Raw genomic sequence first — 22,754 nt, 5'->3', positions numbered from 1 at the left:
CCAGAGCCTCTTCACGTCATGGCCGCCACACCAGAGCCTCTTCACATAATGGTCGACACGCCAGAGCCTCGCCACATCATGGCCAGCACGCCAGAGCCTCTTCACGTCATGGCCGCCACACCAGAGCCTCTTCACATAATGGTCGACACGCCAGAGCCTCGCCACATCATGGCCAGCACGCCAGAGCCTCTTCACGTCATGGCCGCCACACCAGAGCCTCTTCACATAATGGTCGACACGCCAGAGCCTCGCCACATCATGGCCAGCACGCCAGAGCCTCTTTACGTCACAAACTCTTCACGTCATTGCCGGAACGGCAGAGCCTCTTCACATCATGGCCGCCACGCCAGTCTCTCCAGCCGTCATGGGCGCCGAGCCAGAGCCTCTTCACATCATGGCCGCCACGTCAAAGTCTCCAGCCTCATTGGCGCCACACCAGAGTCTCCAGCCTCATGGGCACCACACCAGAGTCTCCAGCCGTCAAGGCTGCCATGCCAGAGGCTCCAGCTGTCATGGACGCTGCACCTGAAGCTCCCTAGGCTTTTGAGACTGGCTTCCAATTTGGCTGACCCACCACTGATGTTTACATTTACATTTACATTTAGTCATTTAGCAGACGCTTTTATCCAAAGCGACTTACAAATGAGAGCAATAGAAGCAACTACAACAGTCAGAGGCTACAGTATGCAAGTGCTGTAACAAGTCTCAGTTAATCTAACACAGAACACACAGGATTTTTTTTTTTTTTTTTTTTTTTTTAAATAAATTAGACAGACAGAAAAATGAATAGAATGAATAGAATGTTAAGTGCTATTCTTGATTGGTCAGGTGCTGCTGGAAGAGATGCGTCTTTAGATGTTTTTTGAAAATGGCTACAGACTCGGCTGCTCGAATTGAGATAGGCAGGTCATTCCACCAGGTGGGGGCAGTCCAGGAAAAGGTCCGTGACAGTGATTTCATGCCTCTCTGGTATGGCACCACAAGGCGTCGTTCACTGGTAGAACGCAAACTCCTGGAGGGTGTGTATGTCTGAACAAGCGAGTTAAGGTAAATTGGTGCAGAGCCAGTGGTTGCTTTGAAGGCGAGTACCAGTGCCTTGAATTTGATGCGAGCGGCTATTGGTAGCCAGTGGAGTCTGATGAAGAGAGGCGTGACGTGCGCTCTCTTCGGCTCGTTAAAGATCACTCTCGCCGCTGCATTCTGGATCAGTTGCAAGGGTTTGATAGTGCATGCCGGAAGGCCTGCTAGAAGAGCATTACAGTAGTCCAGTCTGGAGAGAACAAGAGCTTGGACCAAGAGTTGTGTGGTCTGCTCAGATAGGAAGGCTCTAATCTTCCTAATGTTGTATAATGCAAATCTGCAGGACCGGGTTGTTGCAGTAATGTGGTCAGTGAATTTTAGCTGATCATCGATCACAACTCCAAGATTCCTGGCTGTCCTGGACGGAGTTATGGTTGATGATCCTAGCTGAATGGAGAGATTGTGATGAAGTGCTGGGTTGGCTGAGACCACAAGCAGTTCAGTCTTTGCAAGGTTGAGTTGCAGGTGATGTTCCTTCATCCAGGCAGAAATGTCTGTTAGGCAGGCCGCGATACGAACACCAACCGATGGATCATCTGGTTGAAATGAGAAGTAGAGTTGAGTGTCGTCTGCATAGCAGTGATAGGAAAAGCCATGTTTCTGAATGACCGATCCCAGTGATGACATGTAGATGGAGAAGAGAAGTGGTCCAAGCACTGAGCCCTGTGGAACTCCAGTGGCTAGATGATGTGACTTAGACACTTCACCTCTCCATGACACCCTGAAGGACCTACCTGAGAGGTAAGACTTGAACCACTGGAGAGCAGTTCCTGAGATGCCCATCTTCATGAGAGTTGACAGGAGGATCTGGTGGTTAACTGTGTCAAAAGCAGCAGACAAATCCAGTAAGATAAGTACCGTGGATCTGGAAGCCGCTCTTGCCTGCCTCAGTGCCTCCGTAACCGAGAGCAGGGCAGTCTCAGTTGAGTGGCCGCTTTTGAAGCCTGATTGGTTGATATCCAGGAGGTTGTTCTGTTCAAGAAACGTAGAGAGCTGGTTAAAAACAACTCGCTCGAGTGTCTTTGCAATGAAAGGCAGAAGGGATACCGGTCTGTAGTTTTCTAAAAGTGCTGGGTTCATAGAGTGTTTCTTAAGCAGTGGGGTTACCCGAGCCTGCTTAAATGCTGTGGGGAAAGTCCCGGTGTGAAGAGAGGTGTTGACAATGTGAGTGAGTGCAGGAGTAACAGAAGAAGAAATGGCCTGAAGGAGGTGAGTGGGGATAGGGTCAAGCGGACAGGTAGTGGGGTGGTTGGAAAGGATGAGTTTGGAGACTTCAGCTTCAGAGAGCATAGAAAAGGAGGGGAGTGTATGTGTTATGGTTGTTGAGATGTGCGTGTCGGTTTGTGGTGCGGAGAATTGGCTGCTGATGGAGGAGGTTTTTTGTGTGAAAAATGATGCAAAGTCATCAGCTGTAAGAGTTGATGAAGGAGGGGGGGGAGGAGGACAGAGGAGCGAAGAGAACGTTCTGAAGAGTGCACGAGAGTCAGAGCAGTTGTGTATTTTGTTGTGATAGTATGTAGTTTTAGCAGTGGAGACGTTACTAGAGAAAGAAGCGAGAATAGACTGATACAGGGTTAGGTCAGTAGTGTTTTTAGTTTTTCGCCACTTCCTCTCTGCCGCCCGGAGTCCAGAGCGATGTTCGCGGAGAACATCAGACAGCCAGGGGGCAGAGGGAGTGGTGCGGGCTGGCCTGGATGTAAGGGGACAGAGGTTGTCTAAGCAGGATGTTAGAGTGGAGCAAAGAGTGTCAGTAGCACTGTTAGTGTCCAGTGCTGAGAACTGAGCAGGTGGAGGGAGTGAGGAGGAAACCATAGTGGATAGACGGGAGGGAGAGAGTGAGCGTAGATTACGCCGAAAGGTAATCAGCGGAGGAGTGTGTGTTGTGTTAGGAGTTAGTAGGAGGTTAAGAGTGATGAGAAAGTGATCTGAGGTGTGTAAAGGAGTAACTAAAGTGACGTCTGTGGAGCAGTAGCGTGTGTAGATAAGATCAAGATGGTTACCTGATTTATGAGTAGCTGTAGTAGATACTCGCTTAAGATCAAATGAGGTCAGAAGAGTGGTGAAGTCTGCAGCCTGGGGTTTATCAAGGTGAATGTTGAAGTCACCGAGCAGTACCAGAGGAGTGCCATCCTCAGGGAAGTGAGAGAGTAACATATCCAATTCCTCCAGGAAGTTACCCAGTTGACCTGGAGGACGATAAATAACTACAACATGGATTTTAGCAGGGTGAGTGACAGTGATTGAGTGTGATTCAAATGAGCAGTTGCCAGATAGAGAAGGGATGGGCTCAAATTTCCAATCCTTTGAGATGAGCAGACCAGTACCTCCGCCCCTCCCAATCTGGCGAGAGGTGTGTGAAAAAGAGAAATTATTTGAGAGAGCTGCAGGAGTGACAGTGTCTTCTGGTTTGATCCAGGTTTCAGTTAGAGCCATGAGACTGAGATGTGAATGAGTGGAAATAGATGAAATAAAGTCTGCTTTGTTTACAGCAGACTGGCAATTCCAGAGACCAATTGGAATGGACATTAATGTAGCAGAGGAAATGGGTACACTACGCAGATTAGTAGGATTACGGCGTCTAGAATGTACAGAGCGTGATTTACGGGTGTGTGTGATAATAGTAGAGATTTGGAAGCACATTGTGAATACGGGTCAGAGAAATTAGCAGATGAAAACAAGCAAAAACACAAAAGTGGACAAAGTATATATATATATCTATACTCAAGTGCCTTGTCGGTGTCCTTGCTCGAGTGGAGTCGCGCAGAGTAGAGTCGATGGTCTTTACACTCTTCGGTCTTCACACGAGGAGGGCTTCACACGAGGGCTGCCGCTTCCGCTGCCGCGGAGTACTACTCAATTTATACTCGCATTAAATGTCGTTATTGAATACAGCTGGCTACTCCCAGTGAAACGCGTTAGTTCGCACGAGGTCAAACAATAACAAACCAGACTACAACAAACAGCCAACTACAGCAAACAGACAGCGTTCTAAAGAACAGCTGAACTACAGATCAAATGAGGAAAATGTAAACAGAACTCACACACTAGCTGTTTTCCCTGATGTTCGATGCTTCTCTCTGACTCAAAGTAAACAATGAACGCTCTATATAGCACGCTGGCTTATGGCCACGCCCAGTGAAACGCGTTAGTTCGCACGAGGTCAAACAATAACAAACCAGACTACAACAAACAGCCAACTACAGCAAACAGACAGCGTTCTAAAGAACAGCTGAACTACAGATCAAATGAGGAAAATGTAAACAGAACTCACACACTAGCTGTTTTCCCTGATGTTCGATGCTTCTCTCTGACTCAAAGTAAACAATGAACGCTCTATATAGCACGCTGGCTTATGGCCACGCCCAGTGAAACGCGTTAGTTCGCACGAGGTCAAACAATAACAAACCAGACTACAACAAACAGCCAACTACAGCAAACAGACAGCGTTCTAAAGAACAGCTGAACTACAGATCAAATGAGGAAAATGTAAACAGAACTCACACACTAGCTGTTTTCCCTGATGTTCGATGCTTCTCTCTGATGTTGGTGGGAGTGGCTGGCATCTTAGTGGTCCTAACATCGACCTCGAGTCCAGTGCATCCAAGTCTGCTGGTATCAAGTCTGGGGGTCTCAGAGGTTCCCCCAACTGTCGATTGCACTCCCAGTTATGGCAATGGCCATTCTTTGTGTCTGGGCTGCGTACGCTTCTCCCACAGCGGCGGTACCTGATCTAGTTTTCCCTGAGGTGTCGGCGCCCGCTCATGAACTCTCTGTCCACTATGACAACACCACAGAAGTCGTTTCTGTACGCTTTATCGGCCCTGATACGACTGTGAAGGTTTTCCCTGAACTTCCTGTTTGACCAGATACATCCACTGAGGTCATTCATGAGCTCTCTCTCTGCTCCGACTCAACCACGGTGGTCACCTTTGAACATTCAGTCTGTTCTGTCACGACCACGGAGGTCACACTGGAACTCCCAGCCCATTCTATCCTGACCACAGAGGTAAATCAGGAACACCCTGCCTGCCCTGTTATGGTCATGGATGACATTACGGAACTCCCTGCCTGTTTCGTCTTAGCCAGAGAGGTCGTTCTAAGCTTCCCAGCCTCGGCCAAGGAGGCCGCGATTGAAGACTCTGATTGCCTTGCCACAGATATCACTCCTGAATGTCCTGCCTGCCCTGTTATGGCTATGGAGGCTATTTCTGAACTCGCAGCCTGTTTTGACGTGGCCCTAGAGTTCAACACTAACCTCTCTATACTCTTTTGTTCCTGATCAGCCATTGTGGTCTTTTGCTCCGCTGTGGTGGTCATCAGCTATGCCTTGGTGATCTTCAACCCCGCCAGCTCTGTCGTGATGGTCACCAGCCCTGTCTACTCTGCTGTGGGGGTCTTCAGACAGGTTTCCCACTGAAGCTAAGCAGGGCTGAGCCTGGTCAGTACCTGGATGGGAGACCAACTGGGAAAACTAGGTTGCTGCTGGTAGAGGTGTTAGTGAGGCCAGCAGGGGGGGCTCACCCTGTTGTCTGTGTGGGTCCTAACACCCCAGTATAGTGATGGGGACACTATACAAACACCGTCCTTCGGATGAGATGATAAACAGAGGTCCTGACTCTCAGTGGTCATTAAAAATCCCAGGATGTCCTTCGATAAAGAGTAGGGGTGGAACCCTGGCATCCTGGCCAAATTTGCCCATTGACCCCTGTCCATCGTGGCCTCCTAATCATCCCCATATATATACGATTGACTTCATCACTCTATCTCCTCTCCACTAATAAACTTTGTGTGGTGGGCGTTCTGGTGATATATGGCTGCCGTCGCATCATCCAGGTGGTGCTACACATTGGTGGTGGTTGAGGAGATTCCCCCGTTCTATGTAAAGCTCTTTGATTGCCTAGAAAAGCACTATATAAATGTACCAATTGATTAATTATTATTATTATTCAGCACCATCTTTTCAGCTGTGGTGGTCATCAGATCCTCCTTGGTTGTCTCCAGCTTTGCTGAGACAGATCTCAGTCCCATCAGCTCCGCCCTGGCCACCTGTCCTGCCTGCTCCACCTTGGTCACATGCCTCAGTTCCCAGTCCTTGCTCCATGTCCCAGTCCTGGCCCTCTATTCGTCCCCCATTCCACCTCCCTCCCGTTTGTTTGTTCCACCTCCGACTTGTTTGTTACAACTGCAATTCTGAGCATTCTTTCCTGGTTCCTGGTTCCATGGTTTTGATCTTTTGCCTGTTCATTGGATTACCTTGTTTGCCTGTGTTTCTTGGACCTTGTTTTATGTTTAGATTGTTTGTCCGTGTTTTTGACCTTGTGTCTGTTTTTGGATTACGACTGTGGATTACACTGAATAAAAGCTGCATTTGGATCTTCTAACCATGTATCAGAGCAGTATGTGACAGAAGACGTCACCACTATGGATCCAACAATCACCTTAGTCCATTTTTATGTTTGGATTGTTTGCCTGTGTTTTTTACCCTGTGCCTGTTTATGGATTACGACTGTGGATTATCCTAAATAAAAGATGTGTTTGAAACCTCTTGTATCAGAGCAGTATGTGACAAATATGTGGCCGTGTTAAGAGATCAACGATTTTTGCTTCACCTGTAACTGGTCATGTTTTGGATCATCAGTGTATTAGTGACCTTAATTTTTCCTCCAAAAGTTGTTAATTGATTTATAGAAACTTAAACTGTAGCTCTGATTTTTTAATTATTATTTCTTTTGCCATACAGTTTGTACAATACTTCTTAATGACATGATGATATTACTTATTTGGACATTTATTTCATGACATTATAGTAAACACTATTAAAATGTCAGTTCTAATTTAAACAAATCCAAATAATGCTTACATCTTACATCTAAGGCACAGAAAAAGGTTGCCTTTTCAGTGGGCTCAAAGTTCAGCAGTCTGGAGAGGAAGTTAAAATGTGCGAGGTTTTAGTAAATTGTGTCATCACACCTAAGCCAGTTTTCCTGTAGTGTTTAAGACCAGCAGACCACAGTTTTTACCAACCAAACGTGACAAAGATGAACCGAAGGATGCTCTGTATCACCCTCTTCTTTGCTTTACTGCCTTGTATGGCTAAAGGTACGTCAATTTTTATCTCTATACTAACTTTTTTGATAGATGTGTAAAATTAGACATCCCCAATTACGCTTTATGTCTTCTGCAAGAAATCAAATCTTAGCCATCACTCTGACGCATGATGAGGAAGGCTTATTTTCAAAAAGGCATTAGCCTGCAGGGAATAGTTTGTTAATGTCCAGTTGTGCAAGGCAAAAAGAAATAAAGGATTTTTTACTTTAAATTTGAGTTTTTATTTATTTATTCTGGTAAAATTATTCTTCCAATAATTCCAAGCATCTTGTGTTCATTTTATTTATAACAGCTATATATTTTTTTATAATGAACTTTTACAAAACTAATTTTCTTTGTTTAGTTTTTCACTGTTTCTTTTTTTCTTTGAAATTGTATTAATTAATGAAAAGACCCATTAACAAATAAAATGACAATAAATGTCATTAATAGCAATTCATGACATCATTTTTATGTTGTCTATTGCATAATGTTCCAAAACAATTCTTAAAATATGCATTCAATAACAATAATCCCATAGTGCATTCATGAAATGCTGTATTGCATAATGTCAGAAGTGTATGAATACTGTGCATAAAGTGTGTACACAGGAAATAAAATGTTTTTAAGACAGGTGTGTTATGTTTGTGGCTTTGATGGCCAACTTTGTAACAGTCCTGTCTAGCTTTGGTGTGTCCTGTCCGGCGCAAAGCAGAAGTGAAAGTGGGAATGGGAAACAGACCCCTGGGATGTGGCTGTGCAATGGGCCACCGGTGCAATGTGTTTCCTGAGGGACCCAATCAAAGGGGCTGCTTCTAGAACATTTCAGACATTTCCCCCCGTCATATAACGCCATCTCTTGGCTTTTTCTCATTTCCCCTTTCTAAAGTTAAAAATAATGCTCGGGCCCCTTCTTCAAAAATTGTGACAAGACCCTGTGTTGTTGCAAAAACAGTGATCCAAAGTGGTGTCTCGCAATTTCCGCTACTTCACACTGGAAATGGCCTTAAATTTTGCACAAACCGCATTCAGACATTACACTTTTAGTGATGTCCACCTCAGTTCAACACCACAAATGTCGTTGATGCATAATGTCCATGGATTTTTAATGAACATCAAGACTTGAAATGTGTTTGCATTCATTTTCTGAAAGAGATATAGGTCACCAAAATATGAAAATTCTGTCATCATTTAATCACCTTCTTCTTGTTCCAAGCCTGTAGGATGATCTTATTTGTGGAGCAGAAAATATGAACTTAATCTTGTTTTCCAGAACAAAATATCTAACCATCCTTAAAATAAAATATTTTTGAGAAGCAAAATCTTTGTAATAAGTTTTGTCTTCCAGAATGTTTAATTAAGGTCGTCATGAAATGGAAGTTGTGATAGTCTTTTCTTCCCAATTGTGTCATATCCAAGCTTTTGGAACAAGAACAAATGTAGGGCAGGACCTGATGTTGTCGAATTTCACTTATTTATAGTATTGGAATATCGCATCAAAGTTTGCGAATAAAGCAGACTTTCCACCCCATGTGTTCAAGAGAATATCATCATACCAATATCGTCACTTCCTAGGAAATTAAAGGGTTAGTTCACCCAAAAATGAAAATTCTGTCATTAATTACTCACCCTCATGTGGACACCCGTCAGACCTCCGTTCATCTTCAGACACAAATGAAGATATTTTAGTGTAAAGCTGATGCTGAGAAAGGCTTCAGATAGGCCTTGGAATTCAGTACATTGACACTTCCAAGATCCATGAAAGGCACTTAAAACGTCGTTACAAAGTCCATCTCACCACAGTGACTCTACAATAATTTTACGATGCGACGACAATAGTTTTTGTGCACAAAAAAAAATCTAAATAACACCTTTATCCAACTTGTTCTTGTCTTCCGTGTGTATCTCCACGACGCATGCGCGAGAATATGACGTAGCGCCGGCGTTCAGGAATCCATGAAATGCACACTTTAGCCCTATTTTGAGAACTACGCTGAGACCTAAAGCACAATCAATGTAGAATTCAACAGCTTAGACACGCGCGTCTTCCTCTGCTTGTAAACAAATCTCTTCTGGGTCATGTGTCCGAACGCCGGATCTGCGTCATATTCTTGCGCATGCGTCGTGGAGGCACACACGGAAGTCGAGAACAAGTTGGATAAAGATTTTTTTTTGCGCACAAAAACTATTGTCGTCGCATCGTAAAATTATTGTAGAGCCACTGTTGTGAGATGGACTTTGTAACGACGTTTTTAGTGCCTTTTATGGGTCTTGGAAGTGTCAATGTACTGAATGCCAATGGAGGCCTATCTGAAGCCTTTCTCAGCCATCAGCTTTCAACTAAAATATCTTCATTTGTGTCTGAAGATGAACGGAGGTCTGACGGGTGTCCAACGACATGAGGGTGAGTAATTAATGACAGAATTTTCATTTTTGGGTGAACTAACCCTTTAATGTATAATATCTTCAATCAGGGAAGCCAATTAGGCTCTTTTTCCCTCGATCATAAATTAGTTGCGTCTCAGAGCCTCAGGCGAAACACAACGAACGCTGTCATGTTCTCTTGCGTTGGGATCATCATTCTGATCACTGACTCAGGCGTTTCAGATAAACCACACCAACATTTGAGATGCTACGACGCCTTTGGTCCGCTGGTTAGGCCAGTTATCCAATCACAGAATCAGCTGAGGCAAAGTCACGTGAGTTTTATGTTTTATGTTACCCCTAACCGATAAACACATTAAACACACATTAGACACTTTATTTCCACTTTTTGAATGTTTTCCTATTTTTTTTTAAATAAATGCCTGTCCGATCTGATTTGTGATGAGATAAGGGAGAAGAGCGAGTTCGGCAAAAAGCGGATTCAAACTCGGGTCGATTTGCGTTGAAAACTTTCTGCCACACGCCTTACCCCTACAATACACTCTGTTGACCATTCACGTCTTACGTAATTCTGTCTGGCCCAATCAGACGTCAGTGGGCGGGGTTAGTGTAAATAGCTTCAGCCAACAAGGCACATTGTGTAAATAGACACTCTGTAAAAAATGTACAAAAGTATGTCATGTCAACTACCATATCATTTCAGACATTTCTATCAAATCCTGCCCTGCAGAATTGAGCTCCAACCCAGAACAAACTCACCAATTGTACCTGTAATTTAATCATTCTAGTCCTTGATTATCTTGCTCAGGGGCCAGTTGCATACACTTAGCCATTATGTTTAGACTGTGTCTTAAAAACTAATTTGACACACTAGTAATTAGTCAAGAGGTAATCAGTCTTACTTTTCTGATTAAAATTAGACCAATCTAACTTTTTATGTAACTGACTTTAAAAAGTTAGGAACAGTCTTGAAGAAAAAAAATAGACGACTAACTTTTAAGACTAGTCTAAGCAGTTTATGCAACCGGCCCCAGGTGATTTTGGTTAGGGTTGCAGGGCAGTGGACCCCAAGGGTCGGTTTTGAGGACACCTGACATACAATTATAACTTGTTTGTGGGGAAATTTTGAAGTTTACTATATGTGTGCTCCCTTTAGCAAATGAAGAACTAATCAGCCCGTATGATATGACAATGAGTCATTTGGATAAGAACTCGGCCCCTGACACCTCCCAGGGTCCACCCCAGGCGCCGCCATCTTCAGCGTGCTGCGGACTGGACGAGCTGAAGCATTCACTCACCAAGCTAATTCAGGAAGAGCAGGAGAGCCGGGGCTGGTACGGGGAAATGGTGAAGACCCTAAATCAGCTGGTGCAGGAAAACAAGGAGGTGGCCAGCGTTCAGGCGGAGGTCCTGAAGGTCCTGCGGGTTGCGAGCGCCCAGGACGAGCAGCAGCTCAACCACCTCCAGAGTATGGCTCGCCTGCAGAGCCTCCTCGTGGAGAACCACCAGGCGCTGCTGCTGCAAGTGTCTCGCATCGCTACCATGGTGCAGGAAGCAGTGAAGAGACCGAGCAAATAAACGTGGCCTGCATTCTGTTGGCATATTATACTTGCACTAACAAAAAGGCATGCAACAAACGAATCTAGCTAAAACGACCTAAACCTGAAATCCTAATCAATAAATGAAATGAAGTATCATTTTGTTGATAAATATGATCTTGTGTTACTCTATCATGTCACACTTGAAAGTCTGTGTCCCAATTCACATATCCGTCCTAAATAGTATTCGAAATGAGAATTAGTGTGTCCTAAATCGTTGAAATACGGCCACACTCTATACGGCTAATACTGCCCACAACCAATTTGTTTATAACTACAAACACAAATAAAAAGTATAAAAAAACTACAAATATGGTTGATATGCGAGTCCGAAGTGAACCGTCGGACTCGCATATCCGCCATATTTGTAGTTTTTGACTACAAATGTTGAACTACCGTTGAACTACAAATATGGCGGATATGCGAGTCAGACGGTTAAGTATAAGTACTTAACCGTCCGACTTGCATATCCGGCATATTTTTAGTTTTTAACTACAAATGTTGAACTACAAATATGGTGGATATGCGAGTCCGATAGTTAAGTATAAGTACTTAACCGTCCGACTCGCATATCTGCCATATTTGTATGTTTTAACTACAAATTTTGAACTACAGTTGAACTACAAATATGGCGGATATGCGAGTCCGACAGTTAAGTATAAGTACTTAACCGTCTGACTCGCATATCCGCCAACACTTTGAGGTTTAGAGGAAAATATATTTATTCAATGTTATCCATACATTGTTGTTATTTGATCTGCAACAGCTTTGTGAATTTTTGTATGGATACGTTTTGGTCATTCACTTTTAAATGCATCATTATGCAAAGGGTTAGTGTAGTATATAAGTAGGCGAATTGGGACGCAGCGCTAGTGTTTTCTGGAATGATTTATTGTGTGTTTGTGTTTATCTAACTTCACCTGTAACCTATTGCATGTGTTACAGACTTGCATGGCATGATGCAATGACAATAAACAAGCTATTGATGATACCTTTGTTCGGCATCATATATCATTGAATTAATCAATCTCATTGTTTACCTATGTGCAGCATTTAACATATTTCTATACGTATACTCTTGGGTTTCTCAGCTCTTCTCCGCTCTTTGTTGTTTACCTGTTCAATATAGAGTTATTTGAAGGTTTTAGTATTTGTATTTAAAGCACTGCATGGTCTTGCTCCTACTTACATCTTGGATCTTCTTCATCCCTATTCTTCCCAGAAAATACTCAGATCCTCAGAGATTTTAGACCTCTCCAAATCAAAAATTTCTAGTGACTGGTCACATCTAAATTTTTTAATTTGACTAATTGAATTTCTGTGAATTGAAGTGCAACAGTCAGTTAATAGGCTCAATCAGAAATAATACGTTGAGCCAATGGAAAAATGTACTTTACCAAACCGTGTTGTTGGTCCAATTAAATATTTTAAATTGTAAAGGCAATTTTATTTTCTACTGTCCCAAAAGAAAGAAAATGTATGAAAAACATAAATACATTAAGCAAAATACAGAACACAGTCGACATGGTTGACATTTTATCACATCACTTTATTAACAACACTCTTAAAAATGTTGGGTTGTTTCCCAAATATGGACAAATCCAACTCTTCACTCTCAGAAAAAAAGGTACAGTTTAACAGTTCCTTGGGGAACAAAACGTATAACTCTACCTTTAAAAGGTACACAATTGGTCCTTATGATACAATTATACCATAGTTTTCCTCTACTTAGAGCAGGGGAAGGCAAGTTCAGTCCAAGAGAGTCGCTGTCCTGCAGAGTTTAACTCCAACCCTGAAAGTCGTCTATAGAAGCTCTTATTGAGAATTAACAGAGGTTTAGATGTTGATGTTTTATTGAAAATATCACCATTATGGAGATCAGTGTTTCATTTAGTTGGCCAGTTTGACTCTTGGCTTTTTATGCGAGATTGTGGTTTTTGTTACAGTGTTAACAAAACACATAATCTGTTCAAATCAAAAGAAGCCATAAACAAAAATTTGCTGAGTTTAGCCGCACACAGATATCAAGAATCAGCATATGAATCTCAACAATGGTGACATACTTAATGCTGCAATGCATGCTGGGAGCCATGGGAGGATGTCTTGGTGTGGTGAAGAAAACGAATAAAAAAATTAAAACAAAAGTGGCACTGAAAACCTGCAAATACAAATAAAAACTACACATTTCCCCACTATCTCATCTGGCAAGTGACATTACGTAATTCTATAATGAGGATGAGACACTGTATTCACACATATCACACAAAGTACATCTCAGAACTATATTTTAGACATATATGACATCTATTAAAACTACTGGCTACCATCAGATGGTTTTCCTCAGGCGCATTTGTGCATTTTATATATTATATTTCCTGTCGCTGATTACGTTCCCCTCTAGTGGGCGTAGTTCTCAGTGTCTCAATGGCCTGTATCCACTTTTGTGTCCTTAAACACTATTTTTTTGGGTTAACAGTTTATAAAAACTTCTGGGGTTTTGGTCCTGGGTTTCTGTTTTTTATTATAAGTCAAAAATGACAAGGAGGCGCTTCACGCAATACAAAGTCAATGGAGATGATTTGATTGTCCTCCTCCCGGTGGGCTTGGTCTTCACATTATGACGCGTGTCGCTCTGTCTCTATAGTTTTTTGGATTTAGGACTTGTTCAGCCAGCGCAGATTTTCCACTTCGATTGATATATTGAGCAAAATTAAACATGTTTGGTTATTAAAACATTTTTAATTTTAAGTGAAGACCTTAAGCGATGATTTATGGAAGCTTATTTCTGCCAAGGAATAAAACATTTTAAAAGATAATTGCGAATTTTTATCTCGCAATTCTGCCGTTTTGTCCTCAGAATTACGCGATATAGACGCGCAATTGCGAGTAATAAAGTAAGAATTACGTGATATAAAGTAAGAATTCTGACTTTTTTTCGTCACAATTGAGAGTTTATATATCGCAATTCTGACTTTATAACTCGCAATTCTGACTAATTTTCTTAGAATTGTGATATAAACTTGCAATTGTGAGAAAAAAGTCAGAAGTGACATAATTCTGCAAAAACTACTTTTTCCTCAGAATTATATCAGGCAATTCTGAGAAAAATGACTCGTAAGATAAAAAGTTGCGATTAGCGTTTTTGTGTTTTCTTCTGTGGCGGAAACAAGCTTCCAAAATGATTAGCACAGTGCATCTTTTTGCATGAGGATCATTATTTGGAAAGACATTAATTATATGTAATTGGCCGTTTTGACAATTTTTCAAAATGTATTGTTTACTGTTGCAAAATCTCAATTACAAACCAAAGGTGATACTTCTCTATTATTTATTTATTATCATTCCCTACTCTTTTTCCATTTAAATAATCTCTTAAAACACACACATATTGTCTCTGGCTTATGCGTAACTTGATTACACCTTCAGTATAATTATGTTTTATAAGTGTCTGGTGATGTTTTGAATTGATTTTCTCTCTTTTTTTCTTTTAATATATTTGTAATACTTAAAATTGTACATATCTTAATGCTTTCTATTGTAGTGTTTTTAGCTGCTATATAAATAAACCTGACCTTGACCTTGACCTCTTCTGTGTGTCTGAGCAGAGTTTTCTGCACCAGTGATAAAGCTGAACGCCTCTCCACTGAACCACTCTGAGATGGTCTGGTCAGCTAACAAACACTTGATTCTGAGATGCGATGGACAGGCGGATATCATATGGAAAACAAGGCTCAGAAAACACCAGAAACACGTCTTAGGGAAGTTCCTCAATGTCCGAAACCCCACTCCAGAGCACACGGGAACATACCGTTGCAGTTACAAGAATCAAACACACTTGTACTCAGAGATCCACATATATGTTAAAGGTATGTGCAATATACAAATGTAGAATGATTATCTAAAGGTCAGTTCTAGTATATGTTCTGGACACTCAGTGTACAGTAATTATCGCTAAGTAAATGTTGCAAATTACTTAACAATTTACACTGACTATTCACTTATTCACAAACATGAATACACATTTTATTCAAGGTGTATTTTTTTTAAATTAGTGTTTCAAAAATCATGACATTACTGTTTGGTAACACTTTATTTTAAGGTGACACGCATTACTACATGTACTTACTATGGTAATAACAGCAAATTATGCATAATTACAAGTAACCAACTCCAAACCAAACCCTAACCCTACACTCTCAGAAAAAAAGGTACAGTGGAGGTACAATTTTGTTCCTTGGGGAACAAAACATATAAAAAGGTACACAGTTGGTCCTTAGGGTACACTTATGCCATAGTTTTCCTCTACTTAGAGCAGGGGAAGGCAAGTTCGGTCCTAGAGAGCCGCTGTCCTGCAGAGTTTGGCTCCAACCCTGAAAGTCGTCTATAGAAGCTCGAATTGAGAATTAACAGAGGTTTAGATGTTGATGTTTTATTGAAAATGTTTGGTCGCCATTATGGATATCAGTGTTTTCTTTAGTTGGGCAGTTTGACTCTTGACTTTTTATGTGAGTTTGTGGTTTTTGTTACAGTGTTAACAAAACACATAATCTGTTCAAATCAAAAGAAGCCTTAAACAAAAATTGTCATGAAGAAAATGTTTGACTAAACTCATAACTGACTAAAACTACTAAAACTATTAATAAATAATATTCACCAACAATACTTTCTTGCCACAGATCAGACAGTCTGAATTTTGATTTTTTTTTGTATATTACTGGGTGTAATAAATATTACTCAGTATTTAGTATTTAGTAAGTACAATTGAACTTTTTAAGTTGTCATTGTTATGCTGCGTTCACACCAAACGCGAATTGAGCCTCAAAATCGCATCTACCGCGTCTACTTTCACGCGCTAACATTTTGAATGCATTCGCGCGTCAGCAGAGAATTGGACGCGCGCAGAAATCGAGCGCTGGAAGCGAAATTGACGCGCGTTCAAGGCACTCCAGGAGAAATATGTCATAAAACAGCACTCTGCCTCTTTTCATTTTCATTAAAAATATATATTAAGCATTAATAGCCACACAAATGTGGTCCAGGCAACTTCTACATTATCTTCACTGCATGTATGTTTAAATATCCTTAAAATATAAAGTTATGAAACTTCTCTTTGCCCTCAGTCAAAACGATTTGGCAGACAACAAATTATAGATTCATGAGAGCAAAGCTCGGCCGTTACATCTACACAAGACGAACCACTACAGGACATCAGAGCCAGCGGCAGACGGCAGAAGGACTGACCGAGGAAAGGCTGTTCTCGGCGGGGTTATAAGCGGTGATTGCCCGGTGATCGCCTGGATCTCACAACTCCAAAAACACAAGATTATTTTTTTAAATAGGCACTCTCTTTATAAATAAACCACAGATTTGCACTTTAAACAACTACATTCCCACCTGAAAAAGTCTTAAAACTACATTTTGTGACACAATAGTTCTATTTTTAATTTATGCAGGGTTTCTCAACACGTCACTTCACCACGTGACCGCAGCGAGCAGGCTCCTGATTGGTTAACGCGGCGCGAATTGACGCCAAAGTTCAAATTTTTCAACTCGGGCGTCAGACGCGAATTCGCTTCGAACGCGTGAATGCACAAAAGCACCATACGCGTGTAACGCGCGTATCGCGCAAGACGCTCAATTCGCGTCCAATTCGCGCCATTCGCGCCTTTCCATTGACTTAACATTGAAATCACTCGCGCCAGACGCTCAATTCGCGTTTGGTGTGAACGCAGCATTACAGTGTAATTCTATATTTAAGTACTGACTAATATGAATCAACCCTCATCCTTCCCGAACCGGCCAAATCCAGACGGAAATCTCCCAAATTGGTCCCAGAGCTTTAGTAGTTAAAGTGAACTGATCCTTTCATAAAAACACAAAATTCTGGAGATGTACTGGCATGGGTTGAAATGTCAGATTTTTTTTTACTTCAATAGATTCTGTCAAAGCCTTCACTACCCCTCAAAACCCACTAATAGTTGAAAAAGAAGGCTCGAACTACTGGCTGGACTGCTTGGTGACCAACCCAGAAAGTACTGAGTTCTCACTGAAGATGGACAATGGATCCACTGTCCCATCAGAGATGAATTATACTGCGGATCCCAAACATGGCATACTGATACAAAACCTTCAGCCTGGCTACGACGGAGATTATGTGTGCACTGTGAAAATCAGCGGAGTCCAAAAGAAGTCTGACGTCTTCCACATCACTGTCATAGAGAGTGAGTTGTTTCAGTCTTTTATGCTGTTTTATGCTTTTATTGATAAAACAAATGTGCCAAGAATCGTATCATATTGTACCGATTCTGCAAACCCATCTCTTTCCTGCAGCAGCACAACAGCCGCCACCGCTGTCTCTTCCAGCCCATCAGTATGTGCGAATTGTTGGTGAAACGCTGCACATCCCTTGTTACACCAAAAACCAGTATCACTCGTATAACATCACCTGGAGCTCATCAGAAAAGGTGAAGTGATGTGATCCAAGAATTTGGTAGCACTTTATTTTAGCCTAGTTTGGACGCAAATGTCACAACGTTACAACAAGTGTTGGGTGTAACTAAAAATGATTTTGTGGTGAAGTAAATACTACAGAAAAAAATGTTAGTTCAGCTAAGAATTAAAAAAGGAAGTGAATTCTATATTAGTACTCAATTCAAGCATGTAGAAATTAAAGCGCAAGTAAAACAAATAAACTTTTCTGATACTGGTGTTCCCATCATGCACTGCACTGGTAAAAATGATGTGTTGGATTTACTTAAAATATATATGCACCATTTTTGCATCACACTTTTTAAGTAAACCCAACTTGGAATACTTTTACTTAAAATTAACAAGAAAACCTTTGTTATATGTACTTAAATATTTGAGTTCACTCAACATTTTTTACTTAAAAATATATGTAACACGATAGAATCTACTAAGTAATGTTAAGTTAACACAACTTGCACATACTTGCATGTTACATATATTTTTAAGTAAAGAATGTTGAGTGAACTCAAATATGTAAGTACATATAGCAAAGGTTTTCTTGTTCATTTTAAGTAAAATTATTCCAAGTTGGGTTTAATTAAAAAGTGTGATGCAAAAATGTTGCATATATATTTTAAGTAAATCCAACACATAATTTTTATTAGTGTGGGGTTTGAATAAATAAGGAGGTTAATTTTTGGCTGTTTTCCAGCTGTATGTACACTGTTTTATCATTGCTTTTGTTGTTAGATTTAGCCATTTTGAGTTCATTTTCTACTCAAAATGACACATTCATATTCAAAAACGATCCATTAAATGTTACTGTCACTGTGAATTGTGTCCCAAGTATTGAGTCTCTATGTTCAGGTGCCGTATTTACACAATAGCTATTGTGTTATTCACTTAGATATTTCTAAGTAAAGCACTTTAAAAGTGTGGTTTAATTCAATGTTTTTTTGAGTAAAATGTTTTGCAAAGGAAACTTCAACTAAGTTAAGTAGAGTTTACTTAATTCCATATGTGAAATTTACTTTAAAAATATGCGTGCAAAAAACTTGCCAAAGAAAAAATAAGTAAATCTTATTGTTTTTTTTTCAGTGTAGTTACTAAGTAATTAGTTACTGTAGTTTAATTACTTTTCCCTTGAATTTTTTCCCCCAATTTATTTATTGATCCTTATTTATTGAATATTAATTTCATTTCAAATACAGTTTCTGAATGTTATTTATCCAAGCACTTTTATGTTATGCATGATTAAGTATCGTATTTAATGAAAACTTTTAATTTACCGTTAGTTAGGCCTACGTGAGGCAAAAGTAGTAAGAATGAAGGATAAACTGAAATTCACAGCGTTTCAACACAACTTCTGCTCATGTATTTGAAGGTTACTATTGGATGCATTCTGCCTTAAAGGAACACGCCACTATTTTTGAAAATAGGCTCATTTTCCGTCTCCCCTAGAGTTAAACAGTTGAGTTTGACTGTTTTCGAATCCATTCAGCCGATCTCCGGGTCTGGCGGTAGCACTTTTAGATTAGACCGTTAGCATCTCGCTCAAAAAATGACCAAAGATTTTCGATATTTTCTTGAGAGTACAGTTCCTAGACATATCGGCCTAGAAAATCACAACTTTTCATTTTCCGTCGGTCTTAGTGCACTATGTAACTACAGAAGAGATGCAAACGGTCTAATCAGATTCAATGATCTATGCTAAGCTATGCTAAAAGTGCTACCGCCAGACCCGGAGATCGGCTGAATGGATTCAAAAACGGTCAAACTCAACTGTTTAACTCTAGGGGAGACGGAAAATTAGCCTATTTTCAAAAATAGTTGCGTGTTCCTTTATGAACAAATAGTGCAAATTAGTCACAATTAGTCACAATTAGTCACAAACTAGCTAGTAGTTACTAAGCCTCTAGTGTGGACTTAACGTTCCAATTTAAGAAAGAACTTACAACGGCTGGGGAGCCCTACCCTGCATTCTATGTACTTATTATAATATCAATAACTCAGTTATAACTAGGTACTAACCCCTGAACCTATCCCTGTACCTAACCTTAACCCATGTAGTTACCTTATATTACCAGTGCTTTCTTGGGTAACTACAATGTAAGTACACATACTGTAAAATAAAGTGCAACTCAAATGATTCATTTAAATGTTTGTACATAGTAAAGACACTTAAAGGATTAGTTCACTTCAAAATGAGAATTTACTGATATTTTACTCATCCACATCTCATCCAAGATGTTCATGTCTTTCTTTCTTCAGTTGAAAAGGAAGTTTTTCCAGGATTTTTCTGCTCATAATGGACTTCAATGGGAACCAACAGTTGAATGCAGTTTCAGAGGAAGGGCTTCAGAGGCTCTGACCGATCCCAGACGAGGAATAGAGTCTGATCTAGACAAACCATCTGCCACATTTTCAAAAAAAAAATAAAACATTTATATACTTCAAAAGCTTTTGCATAACATATGAAGCCATCACATTGGAAAGGTCACGCGTGACGTATGTGGAAGTACCGACCCAGTGTTAAATCAACTAAACCGACTAAATCAAATGCCCTTTACACAAATAAAGGTAAAACAACGATGTCGGACGATTTTAAAGTTGAAGGAGAACATGAGATGAAGTTTTTCGGCACTGGGTCGGTACTTTCACCTACGTCAAGCATGACCTTTCCGACGTGATGGCGTCATACATCGTGCAAAAGCATTTGAGGTTAAAAAGTATATAAATGTGTATTTGTGTTGTAAATGTGGCCAATGGTTTGTCTAGATCAGACTCTATTCCTCGTCTGCGATCGGTCAGAGCCTCTGAAGCTCTTCCTCTGAAACTGCATTGATTTGGATCTTCAACCGTTGGTTCCCATTGAAGTCCATTATGAGCAGAAAAATCCTGGAATGTTTTCCTCAAAAAACTTCATTTTCACTGAAGAAAGAAAGACATGAACATCTTGGGTGTGAGTAAATTCTTATTTTGAAGTGAACTATTCCTGTAATATAAGGTGGGACCTGTTTTCAATTCAATTCAGTTCCTCTAAATCCATTTCAGTTCCTGATTGTCAGCAAATATTATTTTTGTACGATTGTTTTGAATGCTCTCTGCACTGTAATGGTCATGATTTCTCATACTTAGGTGTTGAATCATGAAACAAAGAAAGACAAACGGTGTAAAGATTGCAGCACTGCCCTTTTAACTATTCATCGAGTCAACATGTCGGACACAGGGAATTTAACCTGCACCGGGTGGAACGAAGCTGGGAAAAACAGTGTCACAGCAGTTCTTACAGTTGTTGGTAGGTTTCTTTACACCAGAGAGTGATACTCAAAAGATTTAAGGGTAACACTTTAGAATAATGTTCCGTCATTAATGAATAACTACAGGAACAAATGAGTAACGCAATATTAACATTATAGTAATTTCTATTACCTAACAATAAACTCTAATTAGTAAGTAATAGCGCTCAGTTGAATGTGGTAGTTCACTATTGGCTAATCATTAAAGGTGCACTATGTAAAAAAATTTCAGTAAAATATCCAAAAATCACTAGGCCAGTGTTATATATTTTGTCAGTTGAGTACTTACAATATCCCAAATGTTTCCAACTATTTCTGCGCCTTTTTTTTGAACAGGCGACCTCTAGCGGACGGAAAAGTTACAAAGTGAACTTTTAACTACTATTTTTTTCACATTTACCAGAGGACTACTAAGAACTACTATATACAGAAGATTCATAATTAACATGAATAGTGCATAATATATAACTAAAGTGAAGGTCATAGTAACCCACTAGTAATGACTCAAGCATTACCAAATCCTTCAGAAGGAATTACTAATTATTGGGATCAGTATTAAAGTGAAAAACACAATAACTCTCTAATAATGACTGAAGTTATTGTAGCTTTAGAGGTTTTTGTAAAGTTTTGAATTGTAATCAATGAAGTCAAGTCAAGTCAAGTCAACTTTATTTATATAGCGCTTTTAACAATGTAGATTGTTTCAAAGCAGCTTTACAGTGTTAAACAGGAAAATAATGCAGCATAATTTTATTCAGCTGTATAGCCATTCTGGAAAAATTTCAAGTATCATACAGTGACAGTGTGGGCTTTAGATCAATAATTTGATCAGTAATTTAGTTTAAATGGTTAATTTAGTTTATTATTTAGATGTATTTCGATGTTTAGTTGAAAAATTTAGTGTCCCCAACTGAGCACGCCAAGCCAGAGGCAACAGTGGCAAGGAAACCAAAACCCCATTAGGTGACCTAATGGAGAAAAATGTGTTACTACAAGTGTTACTACATCCTTCTGAAATAATTACATGAAAAACATGGTAACACAAGTAATTACTCAAGTGTTACCAAATCCATCAGAAGTCATTACTATCCAAAAACCTCTAAAGCTTACAATGACCTCAGTCATTACTAGAGGTTTATTGTGTTTTTCACTTTATAATACTGACCCAAATCATTACTAATGAGTCAATACTATGACTTTCACTTTAGAATGAATAATATATTATGCATTATTCATCTTAATTATTAATCTAGTTCTTAGTAGTCCTCTGGGCAACATGTTCTCACTCCCAACTCATCACATTTTGATGCTCGGTCACTTTTTAACGCACTGGATATTGATTTCTGAGAAACATTTTTGTTGTCAAACACAGACGAGTTGACATTGGGAGTTGACTTTACTTGTTGAGGCACATGAGTGTTAATTAATTGTTAAGTAATATGTCATTGTGGTTATGGGTTTTGAATTCATTTTTAATTAGTTAATAGTCATGCGCCTCAACAAGTAAAGTCATAACATAATAATACCATTGTAAATTATTCACTTATGATTAATAAAGCAGACAAATGGAAGTTGAAGTACATGGCTTTGACCCATTGTGGTAATTAACATATTAATTTACATTATTAGTTAATATAATATGTTATTAGGAAATTATTTACATTATGACACATTTAACTCATAACAATTCATATATTACTTAATCTATGAATCATATATAATGTTCATTAGTTGCTGATGCAGTAATCATTAATACATGGTTTAGTTCTTCATGAGTCACACATTAACTCATGATTATCTGTGCTTTAGTTAAGCATCATTTAATGCATATTAGTGC

At 39.9% G+C, this 22,754-nt stretch overlaps 1 protein-coding gene across 1 annotated transcript in view; it reads left to right on the top strand.

Annotated features, from left to right (window-relative positions):
* Positions 1-7,057: 7,057 nt before the first annotated feature.
* Positions 7,058-22,754, top strand: part of csf1rb (colony stimulating factor 1 receptor, b) — a 45,062-nt gene continuing 29,365 nt past the window's right edge. Inside the window, exons 1-5 of the mRNA XM_079835762.1 lie at positions 7,058-7,179; positions 14,756-15,016; positions 17,087-17,371; positions 17,481-17,614; positions 20,757-20,916. Of these exons, the coding sequence (XP_079691888.1) occupies positions 7,119-7,179; positions 14,756-15,016; positions 17,087-17,371; positions 17,481-17,614; positions 20,757-20,916 (901 nt within the window). The 5' untranslated portion in view covers positions 7,058-7,118. The remainder of the gene's footprint in view (positions 7,180-14,755; positions 15,017-17,086; positions 17,372-17,480; positions 17,615-20,756; positions 20,917-22,754) is intronic.

Source organism: Gobio gobio (genome assembly GCF_949357685.1).
Source record: "Gobio gobio genome assembly, chromosome: 14".
In the NCBI taxonomy this organism is placed as follows: domain Eukaryota; kingdom Metazoa; phylum Chordata; class Actinopteri; order Cypriniformes; family Gobionidae; genus Gobio; species Gobio gobio.
The sequence above is the reverse complement of the archived record's forward strand: the minus strand, read 5'-3'. Positions and strand labels throughout refer to the sequence as shown.